General features: G+C 46.1%; 2 protein-coding genes across 2 annotated transcripts; both read left to right on the forward strand.

Moving 5' to 3' along the window:
* The first annotated feature begins 1,055 nt into the window (after positions 1 to 1,055).
* LOC149361594 (sulfotransferase 1C2-like) lies at positions 1,056 to 4,024 on the forward strand. The gene has a single exon (XM_089569542.1). It carries the CDS (start codon positions 1,160 to 1,162, stop codon positions 2,153 to 2,155), a length of 996 nt encoding a protein of 331 aa, XP_089425668.1. The 5' UTR covers positions 1,056 to 1,159; the 3' UTR covers positions 2,156 to 4,024.
* A 13,418-nt stretch (positions 4,025 to 17,442) lies between these two features.
* Positions 17,443 to 24,031, forward strand: LOC149361595 (3-alpha-hydroxysteroid sulfotransferase-like). Its single transcript, XM_089572724.1, has 2 exons — positions 17,443 to 17,567; positions 22,187 to 24,031. Exon 2 carries the CDS (start codon positions 22,210 to 22,212, stop codon positions 23,161 to 23,163), a length of 954 nt encoding a protein of 317 aa, XP_089428850.1. The 5' UTR covers positions 17,443 to 17,567; positions 22,187 to 22,209; the 3' UTR covers positions 23,164 to 24,031.
* Positions 24,032 to 24,683: the final 652 nt, after the last annotated feature.

Consider the following 24,683-nt stretch of genomic DNA (forward strand, 5'->3'; position numbering starts at 1 on the left):
CAATGGCGCATGAAACAAAGGGATCTTTAAGCCTAATGGTGCAATCTTGAATTCGTTCACCTGGATTGTTAACCCATTTTAAAGCCAGGAAAGGCGGTGAAAGGGGAGAAAAATTTGACGTCAACTTCTGCTTTTTATCCTATACGCACGAAGCAATGAAACATAAAAGGGACGGATCTACATGCTCAGATATTGGGTTGTTCGTTCCGCACAACTGCGAGTTTCTTCCTTCTATTTATGTTTGCAGGTGCTACCTGTGCCCTGATGTTATTGTTGTTGATCTGTGTTATTCTCGTTGATCTCCATTTGCCTCCAGCTGCTGCCCTTAGAGCATGTCGTTATGCATCTGTTGGTTCGAGATGCGCTCCCCACGATGGGGCAGATAAAAAAGGCTAGTACTAAGAGGAGTAAACTGGAAGCAGGTGTTAACGTTGCTCTAGGCTTCTGCACTAACTGTTCTTTTCTCATTTTTGTAAAATTTGCTTATGCTCTAAAATTGGGAGGTGTGTTAAAATAAGGTAAGAAAGGTAACGACCAAAATTTTATTATATGGCACTATATGAAGCTCACGGACATGCTATAGGCTTTTTTCGCCCGTTTATTTTTCCCGCTTTCAAGCGTCAAATACCATGTGTCTCTGCCTTAGAGTACCCGGTCTGTAATCTTCAGAAACAGTTGCGAGATTGTAGGCTTGCATAAGCGGAGCAGATCCGCAGTCGTGTATGCGAGCACACCACTCATGAAGCTTGTCCTCGAGAGGAGGGAGAGGCCGTCTTGTCATTCGCCTGGCTTTCAGCGGTATTTCCAAAGCAGCTTCGGCAGCAGGAAAATGACAATGTTGATAAGAACCGCAGATATAGCGGCTCATGCACTAAGGATGCAAAGTCGCACTCCACACGTGCCGAGGCGTTGTACTTTATTCCTACTTTTTGCGATGTTTTCGTCTCTCTTATCCTGGCAGACGCCTATGCCCTTGACATGTAGGCGTCTCAAGAGCCTTGCCTTCCATTAGCGCCTCTCTCGCCAGTGCTAAGCAGACAAGTGATTGTGCTGTAGGTTCGCTGCTGAGGTAATCAGTAACACAGGCTGGCCGTATAAGAACTGACCGCATCTTTAAAGGTGTCGTGGCTGTTGTTACCGAGTTTCTTTGAATGGAACGATGCAAGCAAGATTCCCCTTCTACCAGATCATCGACGGTGTCCGCCGCTCTGCCATCGTTCAGCCTGATATATTTCGGAAAGCGCTGAAGTTCGTACCGAAAGCAGGCGACATTTTGCAAATGTCCTATCCTAAATGCGGGACGCACTGGATGCAGTACCTTACGCTTCTTGTGTTGAAAGAAGGGCGGCCCATCGAAAGCTATCAAGAATTCGCGACCTGGAGCCGCTCTCTCGAATACACCGGAGTCAAGGACCTCGACCCAGATAGTTCGAAACAGGATCCATCGCACAGAGCGCTGATGACGCACCTGGATCCGCCGCCCAAAGAGCTCCTCAACGAGAATGTCAAGTATGTTTACGTGGCGCGAAATCCTTGGGACTGTTGCGTGTCCTTCTACCACCATGTTTCCAACCTGAGCCCGTTCCAGTTCCAGGATGGTACTTTCGACGAGTTTGTTGATGCGTTCCTAAGCGGCGATTTCGGTTACGGTGACTACTTCGACCACCTCTTGGCCGGGTACGCCTTGAAGGATGAGCCTAATGTGTTCTTCATCACTTACGAGCAGATGAAGCGGGACACTCGTGGCACTTTGCTGCGACTAGCCCACTTTCTTGATGAGAAATACGGGAGAAGCCTTGAAGAGGACGAAGCGTCGCTTCGGAAATTACTCGAATGGTCGAAGCCGGAGCACATGAGGAAGGTGCTCGTTTTAGACTTCGCGGGAAGTGACAATCCTGCAATGCAAGGACTCCTCGACAGCCGAACTATTTATGCCAAAGATGGATATCAAGGTAATCCAAGCAAATATTCCTTCGTGAGGAAGGGTGAGATAGGTGGCTGGAAGAATCATTTTTCGCGAAGCCAATTACTCAAGATGGACGCAAAGATCACTGAAAAAATGAACGGCTGTGGCGTCATGGCTTTGTGGAAGGATATCATTGAAGAAACTAGCGCAGCCATTCGAGGTGATATAGAAGAAAAATATTGGAGGTAGTGTGGCGCAGTACCGTCGAAATTAGGGTACATGTTGTCTACAGATGTGCACAGAGAGTAACATGAGACGTGGGCGGGAGTGCACAGAGGTTCTATACAGATTTTATGTGGAAGACATAAGTCACACACATTATGAAATATTTAACGATGAATGTTAAACTGCGCGATGAAAATATGTCTAAGGACGTGCATAAGATATGGACAATAGCGCACGGTTATAAGTTCGGTGTTTCCATGGAATCAAATTAGTTTTTTATGCGCTTTCCTGCAGTTTTTATAGCGAAATTTTTTCTTGAGCAATATTTAATCGACTGTGGCACCAGACTGCCCTACTTCAGTAATTATTAATCTGTGGACGAGTGGCCGTCGCATTTTTGCATGTTATAACATAGGGCACTTCAGCAACGTTAATTCAAATTTCTGTGACAGAGGGAAACAGAAGCAGTTTTCAAGTCTTTTTTTGTACCTTTAGGGGAGAAAATCTGCTGATCATCACAATGTCCTTTTTGTGTTTGCTAAATTAGCGCTGTTATGCAGCCATGGCGGTTATCTTGCCTTCGCTTTACAAAGTTTTTCCAAGCCCATTTCTTCCTCTTGGTTTCGAATCGGATGTCAAACCTGTGTTTGATCCCTAGCCCACTGTGCCTTCAGTGCCTCAGCGCCCTCAATATAGTTCAAATCAAAGCCGCTTGCATGGCTGTATGACGCTTTCCAGCTTCAAAACTGTAGTAGGTACTAGGAACTCTGCAGTTATAATTTTGCAGGCGTTTGCAAGCTTTTATCCGTGGCTGTTTGCGATCGTGTACATTGTGCTTCCCACTGAACACAAGAGCACAGTTTTCACATCTCAACTATGCATTCGGAAGATAAGCTACCCATCTAGGTAATCACATATTGCCCTCAAAATATGTTTTCGCAAACATCAAAACGGAAATCGAAGGAACACCTCGTATTCCTCTAGCAAAGGTGTCTCACAACATCTTGCAGTTAGCCTGTAGCACCGCTAACTTCCTGTAAATTTTGGGATCTAAGACGTTAATTAAACCTTAGAGAAGTCTTTATAACGTGTACTTTTTTCCCACTAACTAGAGATAAGTTTGATGTTGCAGGGTTGTCTGAATTCAGAAAGATATGCCATCAATTGATTGGTCATTCCTTGCACTCCTCTTGCACGTCCAGTATGAAGATCACATTTCTGTATGGTTTCGGTATAAAATATTGCCCGTATATCCGCATGCAAGAACTTCATAAAACGCACTACTGTCTGACTCTGAGCGAAGGAAGGGGAGTGTCATAGGTTATAACCACCCTTTCCACGTCTCGATCACAAAAATGAACAAGGGAGGGGAAAACCTCAGGTTGCTTGAGCCAATGTTTCCACAAGGGGACTTTATATCTCCAATTTCACAAGAAAAAGCGTGATTCTAGAAAACTTCAATTCAGCGTCAAAAAACAGCGTATTTGGGCAACCATTACTACAATTTGACTGCACAACAGTTTAAAATGGGTCGCCGCCTCTAATAAAACAATGATCTCATCTCTGTAAAGACCTCAAACAATGCTAACGCTACTGAAGACTGAACTCCTCGACTATTTCTGCAGAAATTGCTCTTGTATGTGTATTCATTACCGAAATTTTATTTTACTGGTGTTATATTAAATCACAGTGTAGTAAGAGTATGTGGTGTTTCAAGCATGCATATCTTTTGTTTATGTTTATAGCTTGAGTTTGTGACACGTGCTGGCGTTTCTTTTATACTATTTAAGTCATTCGTGAATTTTTGTTCTGCGATGCGCCTCCAAGGAGCATTTTTATCACTTGGACCTCAGCTACCCTGCGGTTATTGGTCCAAAATGTGTTTGTATGTTTTATAACGAAATCAATAAAAGTCAATCAAAACAGTTGCTTGTACGACTGCATTTACATGAGATGAAACAAGTAATACGCAATACGCTAGGGTAGTCGGCTCTATGGAAAATAACAACACGTATTTCCTGCAAGAACAGCCACTGTACTGCAAGTGGGTATGCTCATTTATAGTCGCACGGGGGTTAGTTACGCCTCGCCTATCATTATGGTTATAGGAACAACTCTGCAGGCATGATTCCGGTGTGGTCTTCGCTTTAGGCGGTGACTACCTCTTTAGTGGCGGAAACTACGGAAGTTCCCTTTCTTTGTTCTTTTTCACATTTAGGGTCGTCTCAAAATGTACGTCTCGAACAAGTCCTCTGCAAATATCCTCGAGTAGGCAAAGAAATCAAAATACAACGTTGAGTGTTTTGTAAAGAGGTGTAGTGTACGATGACAACAGTGAATTCGCAAAATTGCAATGAGAAGGTTGTTCGTGTTCACATGGAAAGACAACGTTCTTTCATAGTCAATGTGAAAGGGAGGGGAAATCCGACTGTGCGGCCTACTCGTGACCACCCGCCACCGGATACGGGCCGGTGTAGTTTCGGCTACTGGCTTTGTTCCGGTGCTACCGCAGCGGTGGGGATGGGTTTGGCGGGGCCTATACTGTGAGGATGCAATCCCCATGGGAGAGGCAGCGACTCCCAGGCGACTATGAGGGCCAGTCGCGCTCCTGAAGTACGATGCCTGAGCGGAGGCAGGCCTGGATTTATACTCAGCTTGGACCCACGAGATGCGGCAGGGAAGGCATGTCCAAAACGAAAAGGTCTTCAAATACATGCTACTTCTCTCCGCACGCGGGGCGCGCAAGTCTGGCTACCGACGTGCCGGCTCCTGGTTCCGGAGAAACCAGGTCCGCGCGGGGGTTCACAGTGGCCAGGCTCTAAAACGACACCTCGGGGAAGAGCCCTCTTGGTCGGACGCAGGGCTGTAATGGCCATTGCGGGATGCTGAGGTGGAGGAGCGGGGGGGGGGGGGGGGGGGGGGCGGACTACGTCCTTGAAGCGTCCAGTGAAAACAGCCGATGTTGAGGAGTACCGGCGGAGAAGGCCCGGGTCATCTCACTCTAAGCCACGTTCTTGGTTTGTGGCGTGCTCAGCCCAGTTTTGAACACTCCCTCCTCAGTAGGAGAGGAGCAAGCTAGGGGAGAATAATAAGTGCATGGTTGGCTGGTTGGAAGCACAGGTGGGTCCCGCCGAGGTGTTAGGTCACGGCGCCGAGGGCCGGTGGGCCGATAGGCTGACGACCTAAGCCTCTATTGGCCGGATCACATCATACATATTTCCGGTGCCCGAAAAACCGCGAAAAGCACTCGATGGCTATTAGCGGACAGGTAGGAAACAAACTTGTCGTGGAGGGGCCCCAGGTAGCTGACCCCGAGTTAAGTTCTCCTGTCTTCGGGGGTCAGAACCCGTTGTGTTTGGTTGGTGGTCGGGTATCCCGTGAGCGAGGCTGCACCATTCGGCAATCTCGATGCTCTCCCTCCCCTGCCAGGCAGGCCAGAAATAAAGCCGAGGTAAATGAAAGTTCAGATCAAACAACTCGCTGTCCCCATTCACGCCCTAAATCACGAAACCGATTTCCAGATAACTATTTACCCCATCCATTTTGCCCATCCTTTTCGCCACCCGCCGCGGTGGCTCAGTGGTTACGGCGGTGGGCTGCTGGCCCGAAAGCCATTAAAGGGGTGGTGTTACGTTTCTGGCGATACGACAAACGACAAGCAAGCCGCGACACCGAAGGTTGTCTGGAATGCCTTTATTCCATCTCGGCAGACGGGCAGGAAAGAGCGGCGCAGCGCTCTGCCGTGGCGTTTATATAACATTCCCAGAACGCCCGCACGCGTCCCACTCGGCTTGCCCAGAACGCCGGCACGCGTCCCACTCGGCTGGTCCAGAACGCCGGCACGCGTCCCACTCGGCTCGCCCAGAACGTAACAACTCCTCCCCCTTTTAGGAGCGCACCACATAAACTGAACAAGTTCTTCGCTGTTGTGCCAACAGCTGTGAAGAGCTCCCCCACAGTCGCAATAACGAAGGTCGTGAGTGCAACACGCACCGCTGCTCCATATAAGTCATGACGACCAGTTTGGCGCTGTTGCAATCCTGCTTCCGAGATCTGGTGCGGCGGAGTCCACAGACGAAAGCACCAGCACAGCACAGCAGCACACCGTTCCGAGGTCTGGCTGGAGGAGGGGGTTGTAGCGGGAGGTTGAAATCACCCACACATCATTGTGACCGCCTCCGTGCCGTTGAAGAGATGTGGACTGCACTGGCCAGGCATCAAGGGTTGCCCCGACGGTGTCTTTTCGAACCTCTGGCCGAAGCCACCGGTGTCCCATTCTTGAAAGAGGCTGATGGCTGGGCAGACGGGGAAACAAACAACAACCAAGCCCCACAGAAGCCACCGAGGTGCCCAAGATGTCAGTTCTGTTCACCGAAAATGCCTTTGTTTGCCTCATTATACTGCCCAAAAGTCTTCCTAAATGCAACCAGATTTTTGCCCTAAAAGAAAAATATTAGTAGCGAACATTTGAAAAGAGGAATAAGCATGAATGATTGCCTGATGAGACTATGCACAGTGATGTAGATGAGCCAAAAGAAACAAGAACTCCAGATGGCGTACTTATTCGTGCGCCCGACTTAAGAAGTCTGCGTTCGCATGAAGTTTACCTCTCTTATGCTTTACGACAAAAGCATATTCCTGGAGATTCAAACTCCACCGGAGCAATCTGCCGTTCTTTTGAGATAGTTGCTGAAGCCATGTCAACGGTCGATGATCTGTAATTAGAATAAATTCAGAGCCCAAAAGGTAACAGCGAAGTTTCTCGACAGCACACACCAGGCAAGCGCATTCTTTTTCAATTGTGCTGTAAGCTTGTTCCCTCGAAGTAAGCTTCCTGCTGACAAACAAAATCGGGTGTTCTTCCCCTTCGTCGTTTTTTTGGCTTAGTACCACGCCCATACCTCTATCGCTAGCGTCACACTGCACCAGGAAAGGCCTCGCGTAGTCTGGGGGGGCCAGCACAGGCTGAGTTGTCAATGCCAGCTTCGGGGACTCAAACGCTTGACACTTAGGATCGTCCCATACAATGTTATTGGGCTCCTTTTTCTTGAGGGCATCCGTAAGTGGCCAAAAATAAAAATAAAATAATAAAATAATACTGACAAAAAATAAAATAAAATAATACCGTTCTTCACATCAAACGAGATATTCGGTGTTACATTTTTTCCCAGGCTATCTCGACATTTTTCTAGCGTTGGTTCCGTGGCCTGTTGGTTCCGTGGCCTGTTCTCTGGTAAGTGTGGCCTTATCAACATTTATCAGAGCACGGAAGTTCGCGCTTTCCGGCGAAACAAGCGTGGTTACGTCTACTTCTTGGAGCATATCCTCCGGCATCCCTTCTGCCGTTTCGTTATCTGACTTATCAGCTCCTGCCCTCGTCGCGAGCGTTTTCGGCTCAGAGCCGTTCGCTGACGTCATGGAGCGAGTGACTACTATAACGGGATTCATGTCAAGCGAGACGCCCGAGTCATCGAGCTGCCTTGCCATTCTGTTCGAAAGAATGTACGGGCAGTTTGGCAATACCCCGTCGGACACTGCTGCCTCCGTGTCTACTACATCGAAAGGCCCGTCTAGTTTTACTCTGGCTACTGGCAAGCTGATCTTCCAGGGCCTGTCGAACCCACACGCAGTCGCCTGTGAAATCGTCTTGCTTCACTAGCGAGGAATGAGTCAGGTCGTGTGTGGCTCCTGTGTCTCTTAAAGCCTTGCAAGACTGTCCATTTACTTCTATGTTGTACAAGTATGGCCTAAGCAGGTCTTCTGCCTTATCCATGCACAAGTTAACCGGTGATACTTTAGGCACACGACAGCCTGAAGCCAAATGACTCGGCTGGTGACATTTGTAGCAAAGAATATGCTTTCTTGCTTCAAACGACTTTGTTTTTAGCTTTTGCTTTTCTGGATCCAACGCTTCCTTTGAAGGTGGAACATATGCGTCGAACGCTCTGCGTTTTCAGATAACGCACGAACCGTTCCTCGCTCGTGGCTTCGGACAAAGCTAGGCTTTTCGTTATTAAACGTTTTCTCGTGTCTGGAGCAATACAGGTCCACGTAATCTGCCGCCACTTGTACGGTTTTTACATCTGGCCTGTTTGAATCCAATCCTTCAGGGTTGAAGGAACAGAACAGAAAAACTGCTCAAGTGCAATCTGCGCTAGCACCTTTTCGCGGTCCTCATAAGAGTCTACACCAAGGAGCCAACTCTCTAGAAAGCCCATTAACTTGTAAGCGAACTCGGCATAGCTTTCTTCCAGCTGTTTCCTTGCCTCTCGAAACTTTATTCGAAAAACCTCAGGGTACAACCTGAACTTCTTCAGTAGGCAGGTTTTTATGGACGAGTAATCATCCGCCTCTTTGCAATCTAACCTTGCCAAAACGTCAGCCACTTCCGCTGGCAGGGCAGCAAATTCAGAAGCCTTTCTGACCAGCTCGACTCCACGAAGCCCCCTTTTCTGCACACCCGCTCAAAATTTACTAAGTAGAGACCTATGTCTCCCCCGACGCGAAAGGGCTGCAAGAGACTTCGCATCTCCAATTTTGTCGATATATCGACCGCCATGGCTTCCTCGTCCTTCTTAACCTTTTGCTTAAGCATTTCTAGCACAAGTTCTTCTTTCTTCCGTTTCCTCGGCACCTCCGTCCAAGATTCTAAAATTTCATCGGCGCCCGCGCCACACTTTTCAATGGCCGAGATGATCTCGGGCTTTCTCATGGCTTTCGTCACCTTTACGCCCAGCTCTTCGGCTAAGAGCATTGATTCGGGCTTAACATTCGCACTGAGATCCGTCTTGCTACAGGGTGAGCTCAGGGGCTAGTTGGTTATTCATAATAATTTTTTCAACAGCGCATGCTACACAAGGACACAAGACGAGGAAACACACACACGAGCGCTGAACTGCAACTTGTGTGTTTGTGTGTGTGTTTCCTCGTCTTGTGTCCTTGTGTAGCATGCGCTGTTGAAAAAATTATTACGTCTTGCTACGGCGGAAATTTTACGAGGAAAAACATCTGGCTGCTTTCCACCCACTGCCCTTTCCAGTCAGTGACAGTCTACTTTCATCTTTCAACCTACCTGGTGAACAAAAGAGACTTTTCAGGCACTCACCGACAACCGCCGCGGAACCCGGAGTCGTCGATCCCCACCGCTGCCACCAGCTGTTACGTTTCTGGCGATTCGATGAACGACGAGCAAGCGGGGACACCGAAGGTTGTCTTTAATGCCTTTATTCCATCTCGGCAGTCGGCCAGGAAAGCGGTGCAGCGCTCTGCCGTGGCGTTTATATAGCATCTCCAGAACGCCCGCACGTGTCCCACTCGGCTCGCCCAGAACGTAACAGTGGAGACAGCAAATTTTGAGGCTATAGAGAGCCTGCTACGGGATTCCTCTCTATGCAATGGCACCCACAGCCAGGTGGTGGACACGGCAAACGTTTAAAAATTATTTTAATTTGGTTGCAAATATTACCTAAATGCTCGCTCTCACGATCTAGACCCATCGCTAGCGCGATCTACGCGGACGTCACTACGCTGGTAGAGTAACCAACATTTTAGGGACGTCATACCAAAATACTGTCGCAGGATGAGCGGGGCACAGCCACAGCCGCATGCGCAAGCACGCACGACTACCCTGTTTTGGAGCCTAGCGCGCACGCCCCAGCCTCTTACCTCCCAACACTCAAAAAAAAAAGAAAGCCCCCCTCCCCTGGTCGTAAAAATATGGGTTATTACTCACGAAAACAGAAAAAAAAAAATGGGACACGCTAACGCATGCTTCCGCAGAAACCCTTCCTTGACCTGGCTTGGAATGGTCCAGTGCGATGCTCTATCAAACTCTTCCCTTCCGGCCACTTCGGGCCCTTCGCAAATTGCGACGATTGCTACCATCGTTACGGATCAGAGGTTTCGCGCACCCTTTGTTTTTCAAGAGAGCAGCGGAAAACATTGAGATAGGGCCGGTACAGTGATAAGCCCGCAGCTCCACGAAAGCATTCTCCAACTTGCTCAGCCGGGGCGCGTGCCAATATTCGCGAACATGGGGAACATTTCTCGACAACATTTCGATAAGCGATCGCCTAGCCCAAACGCGCCTTTAATGCGCCTAGAGCACGCAAGTTCGATGCTGTCAAAAAGTGCGCCAGAGGCTGTGCAAACCAGTGAGAGTGCTTTTTAGTGCTAAAGCGCCATTTCTTGAGGTTAGAGCAGCTCACCACTTTGTGTGAGGCTTGACCTTTGGGTTGACTTTCGACCGACCATGAGTGAATAAACCAATGTTTCCACAACTGGGATTCGGACCAGAAGCCGCAGTAGTTGATCACCCTCACTGGCCGCTGCTCGAGGGCATCAGGCTATCGCCGCCGCCGATCGCGCCTTTGCTGCAACGCACTCTCACACTAAGCATTTTCAGCAAAGAATATTACTGGTTCATTGTTGTGTAACGTCTCAAAGCGACTCAAGCTGTGAGGGACACCGTAGTGAAGGGCTCCGAAATTTCGAATACCTGGGGTTCTTTAACATGCCCTGACATCGCACGGTACACGGGTCCCAAGCATTTCGCCTCCATCGAAGTTTGACCGCCGCGGCTGGGATCACAACGACGTCTTTCGGGTCAGCAGCTGATTGCCACGATCACTGAGCCACCACCGCGGCAGAGAATGCTACTGTCAAACTAATATTAGCGCACTGAGCTATGCGGCGGTAGTTGTAGAGACAAGTGCACTACGCGCCTTGGCGTGTGGAACGTTGTGGCAGAAACGCGGTACCTTTGCACAAGCCACCGGCGTACCCTGGGTGAACTAACATTGGCTATGAAAAAGTTTAAGACGTGCATAACTGGCTCCCTGGGTCAATGGACACCTCTATCGCGTTTTAAGGATGATACCTGTGGAGTCTGCCAGCATAATCTGTGTTTTCGCGCATCCTTTCGTGCTTAGCGAGAGGGACCCTCGACCATATTATTTGGGAGTGCGCACAGACCCCAGGCAAGGCGAATAAAATAGATAGTAGAGACGTCTGGAGAACTTGCTGCGCAACCCAGACCCTGAGCACAAGCTCGTCGCCGTTCGTTTGGCTGAAGAGGCAGCCGGTGTTCAAGAAATCCAGGCCAGTATCTGACGCGGCGACCCTGTCTATCCCAATCCCCCTGGCCCACGTCTCTCGACTGACAGGGAGAGCTGGAAGCTAGGACGAGGTCTTCTTCTGTTGGAAAATAAAGTCTGTCAAGCCGCTGCGAAGAGCGGCGGCCGTTCACTTCGCAACGGTCAGAGGGCACGCTCTGTTTGTTCGAAGCGCCGTTGACAGCGCTGCAATTTGGTAGCGCACTGGCGCAGTCACGTGGTATTGTTTCATATTTCGCGGGCTTTCTTTAGATGCCGGAAAAAAGTACCCCATAGGAGACACGATGCTACAATAAATTGGGTCGGCTGTTTATAAACCTGCTCTACAACCTAACGTAACGGTCTTGGCACTAAAGTGAATATTTGAAAATTTGCATAATTAATCTTCGTTAATTAACTAATTAAGCACAATAAAAATACTCTGAGGAGCGCCACATGATGGCGAACAATGTATCGTTGGTTTCAGCGGGCTGTGGTTTACCGCCTTTTTCAAATCCTTGGATCCAGTTACGTGAAACATCCTGTATATACGTTCCGAGAGGCATCACGTTATCTTGGTCGGTGAGGCGTTTCTGGCGCGAAGACTGTGGACTCCGGAGTGTGGCCAAAGTGCGAGACGAGTCGCGTTCGAGTCTAAGGGCGATTTAGAACCAAAACTGCTAGTCGTGTCGTGCGTCAGCCATCGGCCACGAGTCGAACAGTCAGCCAACAAACACATTCGCGTCCATGGGAGCCGTTCGACCTTGCTAGTCAGTCCTTTTCACTGGCATATCCGGATCTGGAGGTGCCGAGGACACACTTGGTGGTGTAATGCTATAGCATTCACAAGTAAGCTACACTGGGCTAGTCGGAGCAATTGCATCTTAAAAAAAACGTAGCGCGAAAAACGAGACACTGAAAAGGTGAAGACAAGACACGAGCGCTCGTGTCCTTTCAAGAGAGAGTTTTCACTCTTCCCCGAAACTTGATTTCTAGCACTAGATTGTTCCACGGCAGCTTGATGTTATTATGGGGTTTAACGTCCCAAAGCGACTAAGGCTATGAGAGACGCCGTAGTGGAGGGTTCCGGAAATTTCGACCACCTGGGGTTCTTTAACGTGCACTGACATCGCACAGTGCACGGGCCTCTAGAATTTTTCCTCCAAAGAAATTCAACCGCCGCGGCCGGGATCGAACCCGCGTCTTTCGGGTCAGCAGCCGAGCACCGTAACCACTGAGCCACCGCGGCGGCGGTATACTACGGCAGCTTGAGGTGGGCTGCAATTACGTTTACGAAGAACGCTCGTCCGTTGGTTTGAAGTATCCTTTGGATGTATTTATTTCTTCTTTAAGGAAGTGCAATTTTAGAAGGTTTTCAAGACAACTGCTATTCCGCGAAACGTGATTTCGAGCACTGGATTGTTCTACGGCAGCTTGAAATGAGCTGCGAATATCTTTACGAGGACTGCACATATGTTAGAATTTAAGTATAATTTCGACCGATTCATATTTACGAAAGTACAATTAAAATACTTCTACAAGATGCTGAAAGCGCATATTTATTTCGTAATGTATTTGAAACATGCTCAAGCATGCTTTAGGTGAGGTATTTTTAACAAATTTTGCGAATATATTTAGAATACAGAGCATCAAGTTTCCGGAACCTATTTCCTGCACAGGTTTAGTGTATTCATGAATACAAAACATTTTTGAAATACGGTATGAATATCCCGCCGTATTGTGCAAACATATTTATTTTCACTAAGGAAGGGATGAAAACGTGGGCACCATCCCGTTTACCAAACAAACGTCTTGAAGTGACAGTGACAGGGACGCCTTGCGCACACAGGTAGGTCCTCTTGGCTTGATAAAATACTGTGCTATCATTTCTCCTTATAATCGTTTTTTTTTCCACCTAACTATGAAACTTGAATTTTTGATAATCGAAGAGCATTGACCACTTTTGCGATGCGCGGCCATGTGGCTGCCATAGCCTTTTTTACCAGTATCTTGCTGCCTCTCTCTGTCGTTAAAGCAATCACCTGTATTGCGCTGCGCTCGCAGCCGCAGCTTAGAGGCACAACGTACATGATGCCAGCTGTGCAGTGAGTAGCGAAAATATGATGATCATTGCAGATTTGCCCTAACAATGGACAAAGATTTAGGTCCCTTAGTCTGCCTTAGGCAACACAGACTGGCAATGAACTTTCTTTTTACATATTTAAAAGACATTGGACATCTCGATAGGCTTTAAATTCACTTGCACGTTACCTTCATGCATTCTTCATGCAGTGAACTTCGTCAGCCCATTTGTCGGACTATGCACTCCATCATTCCATAGGTTACATCAATACCCGCCGTTGCATCCTTAGTACCCATTTCATGGCCGCATTTTATCTTTGTTTTTTTTTACCTCTTCCACACTGCTCTCCTTCTGTCTTTATCTCCCAAATTCCCTTCCCTACGCAGAGCAGCATTCCAGCGATTTTTAAACGCCGGCTAAATTCTCTGTATTTCATTAAAGAGTTTCCCTCTCTCCCTCTTTTGTTGTTTTTGGTAGATGACGACAGACTTAGGCGCCTCAAGCTCTGAAATTTTATTGTGACACTACTACTTTGTCGGTGGCGATAAAAAGTGGAGGGTCGTTTATAAGTTACCTTATCTACACATTTTTATTTTGTGGGCCGTGATAAACAAGCAACTGGAATGAGAGCGAGGAAAAACAATAGGTACTTCTTTGCCCCGGCAATAAATATGGAGAAGCTCATCTATACATGTTATTCTCAAATACCTTTCACCGTATCTGCGAGAGATGTACCGCTGACATGGCAAGCAAGGTCTAAAATAAGTCTTTAGGTCGTCCACTTGAAAGACGTAAGCTTATCTTGTATGTGAAAATATAATTAAACATATGTCGCGTCCGCAGATGAGAACAGCGTAAGTGAATAGAGGAGGAACTTGTTACGGTTACCCAGCGAGGAAACAGGAATGGAGCCAAGTAAGTGCACGACTACTTCGCGATACGGGGCTTGTCGAAAATCACTAGGTGTTAGTTGTTCGGCTAGCTTAGTCGATGGCGTTTTTCATGTAGCGCTTCCCATATGCAGGAAGCCTCGGCTAACAATGCTCCCGCTTCGAGTTGCTGATTAATCCTTTGGTGTCCTACCATATGTTCGCTGTCCCTTTTAGTTTAATTGGTAGAGTGAATGCTCCGGTGATGCAGTGGTGTCGGGGTTCCAACCACGGACCGCAGTGAACTTTTCTTCAACTACGAGCTTTCTGAGGCAGCTGTGTAGCTCTTCTTTGCACCCGTATGGCAACGCTTCGCTGGATGTCATTGTGTAAACTTCTTTATTTGAAATCTAATCCACCCTGGAGATTGCCCCAACCGCTGCGCCAGTAGTAATTATGGCCGATTCATGCCAACATCTGAGCAAAGCTCGAGTGGACAGACCAAGGCTTGTCTTGGCGCCCATAAACGACTTCGTCACGAAAGACCTTGGGCACAACAAGCGGATATACAGCTCCCTTCGAGTGGGAGCTGTTATTCTTAACGACGCTTGCGTGTAAACGAAACAGTGATAGCCAGCGCGAAGGTACTCGAGGCAGATAAGCAGGGTTGCCTTCAAGGTAATCAGCAAGCGGTCGCAGCTCGCTGCCGTGTCTGATGTTGAGAGAAAATGGACGCAGGGGCCGAGCTAACAAAAAGTAACGGATGCTGAGCACCAGGCCAACCACAAAATGTGACAGCATAGAGTTAATAAACACAATTTAGTATTCAAATTCATGGTCCAACTTCACCGCCGTTTCGTTGGATTTCCTGCATGAGTTTCCGAGCGTCTTTCTTTTTTTTTTTTGCGCGTAAAGCGGCCACGCGTTCAAATTTCAGCTTTGTTTCGGCTGACTCCGCTGATGATAAACTGCATCGAAAGCAAAGCGCCAGAGGCTGTAAATAACGGAGAGTTAGGCAAAACACGACATGCGGCAAAAGAGGTCATGATGTGACTTAGCGCCTTCTAACTTTTAAATCCGCTGATATAATAAACAGAGTTTTATGGTCTGGCATATGTTCACTACACTGGAGATGAACGTTTACCACATTGAGTTTTTGTGAGAAAAATTTGGGAAACGAGCATTGCTGGGTGTCAAAGTGTTCGAAAAGGAACAAAATTCTGCATGCCAGATTTCTCAAACCTGTGCAACTCAATTAGCCGGGTACACTACATTGAGGCAAGTGTTTAGTTATTACAGCTGGTTACTGGTGTCATTGTAAGTTTCAGAAGTTTTGCTCCTATGCTCCGGATTTCTTTTGAAACGTTGCTCCACAGTAGCACAAATAGCCAACTGTGATATCACTAAACACTTGCCTTAATCTGGAACGCGAGCTTGACTTTTCCTCTTTAGATTTCATATTCCACCCTCCGCGATGGCTCAGTGGTTAGAGAACTTGGCATCACAGTTAGCAAAACTGTGATGTTCACTAGCAAAAAACAATTTTCGTGGACGTCCAGTGTTGCTGATTCTAAACACGCTGCGAAGACTTCGGAAAAAGGGCACGTCTACGGGTGCAATAACGAAGTATACTGTGCAATGAAGTTAACCATCGTATCGAATTCAAATAATGCGTTTCTTGAAAGTCATCTGTTGTGCATGTGTGAAGAGATCGAAGAGTATTTCGGGACAACGCTTTATCGGCCATCTCCCCAACACTTCCTTAAGTGCATCCAGCAGGTATTTTATACACGAACTGCTCTCTCGATAGAGTTGGTTGTCAATGGTATTAGATATCAACAGGTCGTGCCACTAACAAGAATTTCGGCTTACGTAATTTCCATTTTCAGCAAACGGCGTTTATTTGGCTCATTTTTTCTCTCTTTATGTTTGTCAGGCAGAAAAAGGCGCATTTATTGCTGATAAAATTAGGTTTAAAATTTTTCAAGCCATCCAACTCAAATTTCTTGGGACTACATCAAATGGCCTCCGCGACCACCATTTTGAAGTGGATGGATATGTAGCCTAGGCTCTGGGATCCGCGGTCGAAAAGCTTTGTGGAAGCACCAAAATTTACTTACTGGATCAAGCTGTAACGGCGACGCCTCTGTTTCACTTTCTGGCCTCTCCTAGCTTATAAAAAGTCCCTTTTCACTGAAACTTGGGTCTTTGTCTTTCGATGTTCACACCCTATCGATACTTGTCAACTTGAATTTATCCTCAGTGTGATTTTAAGAATGCTGGAAGACAACACTTGAAAGCAACCGTTGGGACACATACCAAACTGGTACATAAGGGAAAGGAGTGAATCTTCAACTTGTCGGTGACTTCACGTTTGCTACGATCATTATGGGCATCGACACTCCAGGTAGCAGTAGTGCCCCGTCCAATTCATAGCTTTAAATTATTCCATTGATTTTGAAATGAGTTCAAGCGCACAGGAACACGCACACAAGAGGAGGAACACACAGGACAGGCGCCGTCCTGTGTGTTCCTCCTCTTGTGTGAGTGTTCTTGTGCGCTTGAATTGATTTCAATATAAGCTATGTACCATCTAGCCCAAACAGAAGTTTTGTTAAATTATTCCATATGCAGCAAGGCTTCTTTAAAATGATATGCACAGTGCTGCTTTCTCTCCGGGAGAGAAAAGCACCCTATTCGTTGGTGACCCACTGCTATGAAGCCGCACCAGAATGCGTGAAAGTATCCAGGTGCAGCTTAAATCAAATAATAAAAGAGCACGAAAGTCCTTCTAGAGACGTCTATAGGAAATGTGCAATTAGGTCCGCCGGAAGTGCGGTAAAACACAGCCTTTAGTGACAGCCGCAAGAATGTGTTTATATACCGCGGCAGTACTTTTCCACGGCGCTTGCCTTGCCTGAATTTATTGGCATGACCTTCCCGCCCTTTCGTTCCGACACGTGGAGTGTGTACTTTGAATGTGTAACGTCGAAAGCAACTGGGCAACGAATGATGTCAGCCAGAAGAGCTTCTCTAGTTGTTCAGAATATGGTCTATTGTCTTCCACGGTCCTTGGGACTGTCAGCAGGAGATTTTAGAAGTGCGACAATCTCAGATGGCCTCGATGTAGTGGCACGTGGATATGATTTTCGCGGAGAAATCTGCTCGCCTCTCACGTCCCAAACAAAGTGATAAGCCGCGTTCCGGATGCTATGAGCATAAACAAACACACAAGCACACTAAGAAAAACACTACAAATAGCCCTCGGCAATATGATAAGCGTCGCGCATCTGCACGCTGCTCTGTCTAACGGGCAATATGCGCATGGCAGGCATCGACGATGGCCGAATCGGTCAACAACATATAAGATACGTTGCAGCCACCAGGAAACGGTATGTTTTACCCTCCGGCTCAGTGTGCTAATTTTACTATTAGTTTTTTACACTTTGTGGTAAACTATTGGGTTTGTATGGCCTTCAAGCGGCTGCTTTCCTTGCTCTTAACGTCTCATGCTTTTATCGTTCTCATTGTGCAGACGTCGAATAGCCAAACTACCAAACCTTGCGTTCATCAAAGTTCCCCCTAGCTTATGAAGAGGTTTTTGTTAGTACTGGAAATAATAAGTTGTCCTTTCAAGACTTCTAATTCTTCTGCTCATCGACCCCGATAGAGCGAATGTTTTCTTCAGATTTAAATAATAATCGCAGACAAAATGTAGTCTTATCGCTTGTGATGTTAGTTTGCATACTAGTTGTTTAAAAAAGTCTTGCTTATATAGGTGCTCACTGCATCCGACAGGAGTATTGGATCTCTTGTGGTCGCTAGCGTTTAGGCAACTTGGAACAGAAAAGTGTGAATCATGTCAAAATTATCAAGGCAAATAAGGTCCACTTTCGTTTCGAAGTGTGAAGTCTTCATATGAACGTTGTGATGACCCAGATATTCAAAAAGTGATTTCCTGAATTTTTTTATTATTCCCTCCACATTTTTAAAGGATATCAGGGCTATGTATGTTTATCTCACAGAAAAGCCCAAAGCCACCCGGCAATTGAGTTGATATCGTGCACTGCCTTCTCCACTGAACAATGCATTGAGAAGCAGCGAATAAATATGAGCGCCAGAGATCATTGTACACAATGTTTGACTTAAGATTTTACAAAATTTAAGAAAAACAGGCGTTTTAAGTTATAAGGCCATATTTTTCGACATAGCATTGTCAGTGGCGAAGTACGTCAGAATATAGCAAATGCGCGCCAATTACGATTTTGCTTAACTAATATCTGAACAGTTAACCTTTTAAGTATTACTGTTAGGCTCCTAAATTATTGAGAGGCGTGTAGCCCACCGTAATTAACATCCATATGAATTTTTAGAGCTTCGAAAATGCGGTTACCCTCGTAGTCGGGCCCAGGAAATTTTGCCGATTTCGACGAGTTTCCTGCACTGGAGAGGTTGCATTGTCTGTAACTGCTAGAAAACGCGCGTATTTTGTCGCCGTGTAGCGAAAATGTGTTAGGCCACAGCCCCTTGGGTGAGTTTTCGAAATTCTAAATAGTGATATGGATATTACTTACGGTGGGCTACGCGCCTCTGAATAATTAGGGAGCATAACTGTAATAGTTAAAAGTTATCTATTCAATGTCAGGTAACCCGTTAACCAGTGCTGAAAACCCTATGAAAGCGATATTTAAAATAGGGCACACACCTCTATGACATCTTTGCCCAGTTAGCTTGCACGATACTACTTAGGTAATAAGTAATTGCGTTTGGCTTAAAGTACAGTCTCCGTCGTCCTTGTGTAGAGCGCTTGAGTGGTGTCCTCCCATTCATAAACGTTGACCTCTTGTCGTAGCGTCTAACTTCATAAGGGTACCCTTGCGCGGATGTAGAGCCACATGAGCCTGCAAGGTGGGCACAAACGATTTGCCCGGAAGCCATGGACTCTTTTCTAATTTCACTTTTGACTGTGCGGTGCGGACTGCTCGAGCTCTCTACACCTGGGTGACGCGGACAGTAGGCAACGCAGATGCGGCAGCAACGGAAGGGACAGTAGTGCGCTCTTGTGTTGTAAACAGAAACTATTCTTGGTTTCCCTGCGACGCGTCTCGTAAGCCTTACCGAAGACCGAATTGCTCAACGAAATACAAGGAACAGTAAAATTGATCCTCATTCTTTGCACAGTAGGCCAGGTGAAACAGGGCGAAATATTGATCATGGGAAAATAGGTAGAGGAAACCAAACTACAGCAAATAATTCATGGTGGATAAGTGACATTCCCTACGAACGGCGTCGTCACGATGGTACCAAAAGAGCCAAGTAAGCTAAACTCCCTATGTTGTATTCCGAATCTCCAATAATCTTGTGCACTTCATAACGAGGTTTTTCCTCGCCAATAAACTGCAATCGGTGATATATGAATTTTCAGTACTGCCAACCTCCTGTTGGCTGCCATTGCAGGCTGGCACAAAATACTGAAGAACACAGGTATTTCTGCAATCTATACACAGTACACTCAAGCGAGAGGTGTTTGCGTACATTGCAATTTCAGAAGATGATCCAGTTGCGCTGGCCGGCACCTCAAATTTTCCTAATATTTTTAGATGTCACTGCAGGATGATTTAAAATAAGCGAGCTAGAAGTATTGTATCGTAAATTAATATTTCAGACCATAAAAAAGTTACTTGGTCAGAAATATGCGGGCTCTTTCGTCTATGGCCACAGCAGTTTTGTCAAACTTGGTTGCGAATAAGAGCAAATATATTCAGAGGAGAGACCTCAAAATTCTTACAGGATATTTGCGATGGCCGCAGTTTGGGGTAAGGTTTTTTCGACAATTTCAAAATATTATAATTATAAAATTTCGCAAACACTGCGCGTCGGCCGGTTTTCTTGCCAATTTTGTAGGTTACTACTGAAAGATAAAATGAGACACAACCGCGAACGCTTAGCACTGCACTCTACCCAGAGTGGTGTACTAACTGAGGAAAAATTATCGACCTATGTTTGACAGATAAAGAAATATTACAGCACAAGATTTAATGAACGCTAAAGTGCCAGAACCCTCGGTGGGGAATAAAAAATTTCTACTTTGAAATATCATAATTTAGGCGAAGCTATTGCCCATTAAAAGAACAAGAATAAACGTTAAAAACAGCGTATTCTATTGTATGTGTAGTAAATACGGCGCCTCAAAAGAGGCCCTTTTTCCTCAGCATATTGCTGTTTTTCATACTATTGCTCATAAATAACCCAGGATATTTTACAAGGACAGGCCTGAAAGATATTTAAGTCCCTTATTAACTCCTGTACATTAATTTTAGAGGATCTCTTGCCTAATGTAAGAGGTATTCACCTCATTAGAAAAAAAACTGCGTATAGTAAGTCCAGATATGCCCCATTATATGAATATTAACAATCAGTAAAAGAATTAAACAAGACCTCTCCGCAAGGCCTGCACACCCACTAGGTTAGAGGAAACCCGGTTTCTGCAACGCGCACAAAACTCGACCATGGTCTTTCTGCAGGCAGTGAGCAGGTGAATCAACCATGAACGTAATATGGCAACCTTCATAAATGGCGCAGTAATTTAATATGCAGCCTTTGCACTCGGCTGGGGCTGCCTTTACCGTAGTACATATGCGGACATATAGGCTTCTGGCGCTAATATATGTCAGAAAAAAAATATATCTGTCCGCAGCTAGAACGTGTAAAAACCATGCGTGAGTAATGCGAAGCTCTCACCTCGTGATGCAATTATCACGGCGGTGGCCTCACCCACCCCCCCACCCCCCACAATTTTTGGCGGTGTCTATATTTCTCACGCGGCCGCTCATCCTATTAGTAAAAGTAGCCTCCGGCATCATGTCTCCAGCAATACAGGTGTTATAACGCTAGTAAATGCTAATTCAGTATAGGATACCGGGGAAAAAGGTGCAAATAATAATATGTGTGTGTGTTACGAATATATTTATATTCGTAACATAAATATATTTTCCTTTTACGAATGACAGAACACTTGTTCCTGCTGCTATAGCGACAAGAGATTATGCGAAATAATGGTTATTAACTTCGAATGTATTAAAAACACAAGAAACCAAAAAAATATGCTTTAAAAGTATTTTAACTCATTGTGCCATTGTGCTAACTAAAATGCAATAACATGCTCTCATACATACTTCTAATTCGTTAGCGTTATTGAATTTAACGAGCAATAGTCAACTGTATAGACTATTATAAAAGCGTGTGCACCAGTTTATGGCGGACTGACAGAGTGGCGCGGCGCTCGCCTCTGTAGTCTTTCTATTATTGCCAGGAAAAAAGCCGTCACCGTGTATAAAGTTGTTCTCAACCAAAATAGAAGAAACAGGAGTGCGCGCAATCTCGAGTGTCCACATCGCAATCGAGAATTTTTCGCGCTCCCGGAACATTTCAGTGCGCTAGCACCAGATAGGTCGTGAGAAAGCCTTTGTGTCTTCCTGCAGCCTCCACTTGCCAACTGTGGCAGGTTGCAGATGGTGTTTACAGGGAGCTTCCTATTTCCACCTGCTACCTTGCAACGTAGACATTGGTAAATCTTCTCCACTTGTATTGAAAAGGACGGAGAGGCTGGATTAAGACTGACACTGCAAAAAATAACATGTCTCAGGATGACTCGGCAAAATTAAACCTGTCTGAAACGGGCGCCTCGAATTGCTGAAGAGTAGCGACGTCAGGGTCCCAGACGCTGAAGATAATCCTACCTCATTTCCTCCGTTGCGTCACACTGGTAGCGTTATATCATAAGCAACCGTGCTAGCTCACTGAAGTCTCATTTAGATAAAGCGGAAAAATCGGAGACAGTTTATTCATCCACAAAAAAATTGCTTATCTCTCTTTGTAGGTATCGGGGAATTACATATAAAACATTTGTCAAATTTAAAAGTCGCCCAGCCTTCCATGACGTGATCTTATCATCCGACTAATATTGTCTAATAGAAAGTAAATATTAATGCACTCTTGTTTTTCAAAACAGAGACTGCCCTGCCATTCTCAGCCATGCCAGGCCGCAGGCCGTATCATCAAATCATCGATGGTGTGCCGAGATGTCCATGGCTAAATCCGCCACTCTTCAGGAAAAGTCTGTCTTTTCATGCATCAAAGGGTGACCTCGTTCAGAGCTCTTTCGCAAAGAGCGGGACACATTACGTCCACTACATCATTCAGCTAATACTGAAGTACGGGAAGCCCGTCAGGACCTACAATGAGTTCACAAGCAACACTCGCCTTGTGGAGTACATGGACAGCGCTGATTGGACATCATCTCTTCCCATGAGGTTGTTTTTCACGCACCAGCCTTTACGCCGTGAGATGATGAACGACGAGGCCAAGTACGTGTACGTGGCTCGGAACCCCTGGGACGTGTGCACATCGTTGTTCCGCATGATGACAGACATGAGTATCTACCGGTTTCAGGATGGCACGTTTGAAGAGTTCCTGGAACCATTCATGGAAGGCGACCTGGGCTACGGAGACTACTTCGACCACGTTGCTTCGGGATACGCGCTGAAGGACCAGCCGAACGTGTTTTTTGTTACCTATGAAGAACTCAAGAAGGACAAACGGGCTACCATACTTAAACTGGCTTACTTTCTGGGCGAGCTTTATGGTCAAGCGTTGCAAGAAGACGAACAGATTCTAGAGAATATCCTGGAATGGTCGAAACCAGAGCACATGAGGAGTGTTATCGTGTTTGACTTGGGAGGGAACCAGACCGCGGAGTGGGAAGATCTCTTCGTTAGAAACCAGGTAAAAAGCAAGCGAGGCCATGAAGGAGACCATGAAAAATACGCCTTAGTTAGAGAAGCAAGGATAGGAAGCTGGAAGGATCATTTCACGCCGACCCAGCTGGTTCATTTTGAGAAAAATATCCAAAGCAAGGAACAGGGGGCCAGTTTCATGGAGCTGTGGAATGATATTCGAGAAGAGGCAATCGCCATCTCAAGCACTTGATTCGGCACGATAGTACACTTGATTCGGCACGATAGTACAACATCCTTATTGAATACATTGTAAAGTATACCCCAAAAATGCTGTGCACATCCGTGCATAAGTGGTCCAGCTAAACTTACTCTTTCGTAGCCTTCAGCATATTTTACTGCTGCTGGCAGACGCCAGCTTGGTCGAAATGGTTTGAGCAAACTCTGTGTACTATCACGAGAATTATACTCTAAACATATACTCACGCTTACTGTGATGCACAGAACCACCAGAAAATTCTCTTGTGAATCTGTATTTACTGTACAGAGCTAAAAACAAAACAAATCTCCCGCCCTGACAGCAGCAGCAATGGCGCTATGCAGAGCACGAAGTCGAGGGTGCCTTCCAGGCAGCAACCACATTTCGATGGAGCTCAAAGAAAAAATATCGTGTGCTAGGAATGTACCTTTTGTGGGCTCTGTGAGGAATTGAAGCATGAGTAAAGTTTTTTAATTCTGCTTCTTTCGCGGACGAGGTGTCGCTCAGAAACATAACGAATAACACGCCGGCCACAAGGTTCTCTGTTGACGGTATTGTTTCCCAAATCAAAAATAGTAAACTGTCATCATCAGCCGGTATCGACGGAATTAACTCGTAAGTGTTAAAGGATACCAAACGTACCTCTGCCGAACTTTTGTGCCTCATTTTTTGCGCAGTCACTGTCTACAGGTCTTTTGCCTCACGACTGGAAGGTGAGAAAGGACGGTCTCTTCTACAAAGCAGGTAATAAAATTCCCCTTTGAATTATCGTCCCATCTCACTAGCTAGCGTGCCGTGCAAAATCATGGAACGTGTCATAAACTGACAAATCAGGAACTTGTTAGGTACTAAAAACTTTTTTCACCATTCACAACATGGATTTAGGAAAGGATTTTCATGTGAAACACAGATGGCATCTTTTCTATATGACCTGCATGCAAACCTTGATTGTAACCTCCAGACTGACGCTGTGTACTCAGATTACGCTAATGCATTCGATAAAGTATCCCATCGACGCTTGCTGCTAAAACTTTCCCTCTTAAATTTACACCCTAATACCTCAAGATGGTTAGAGCAGTTTCTTACTGATCGTACTCAATCTGTGTTCATAAAAAGCCAGTCGTCTAGCCCCCTATTCGTAATCTGAGGCGTCCTACAGGTCTCCGTCCTGGGTCCTCTTCTTTTCTTAATATACATTCACGATTTACCCTTGCATGTGTCTTCCTCAACCCGCTTGTTTGCTAACGACTGCGTCATTAGCAAACGAGCAAAACTTTCTCCACCCCTCCAGGCTTTTGTGCCTAGCCAAGCACATTTGCTTTGAGGCGTTCTAATGCGGCTGGTAAAGGATGCCCTCCTTGAATTTATAGAGAAGAAGACGAGAGTTTTCTGCCCAAGTGATCCAGCACTTGAAACGTTAGAGTCGCTATTTGTGTTCCGCCTTTTAAAGCTTTTAATATAAGGGCTCATGCACACATTCGTGCATTATATTTAAGGGAAGCTGAAGTGGGAAA

Source organism: Amblyomma mixtum, chromosome 2 (genome assembly GCF_055824585.1).
Source record: "Amblyomma mixtum isolate Tamu chromosome 2, ASM5582458v1, whole genome shotgun sequence".
NCBI classification, from domain to species: domain Eukaryota; kingdom Metazoa; phylum Arthropoda; class Arachnida; order Ixodida; family Ixodidae; genus Amblyomma; species Amblyomma mixtum.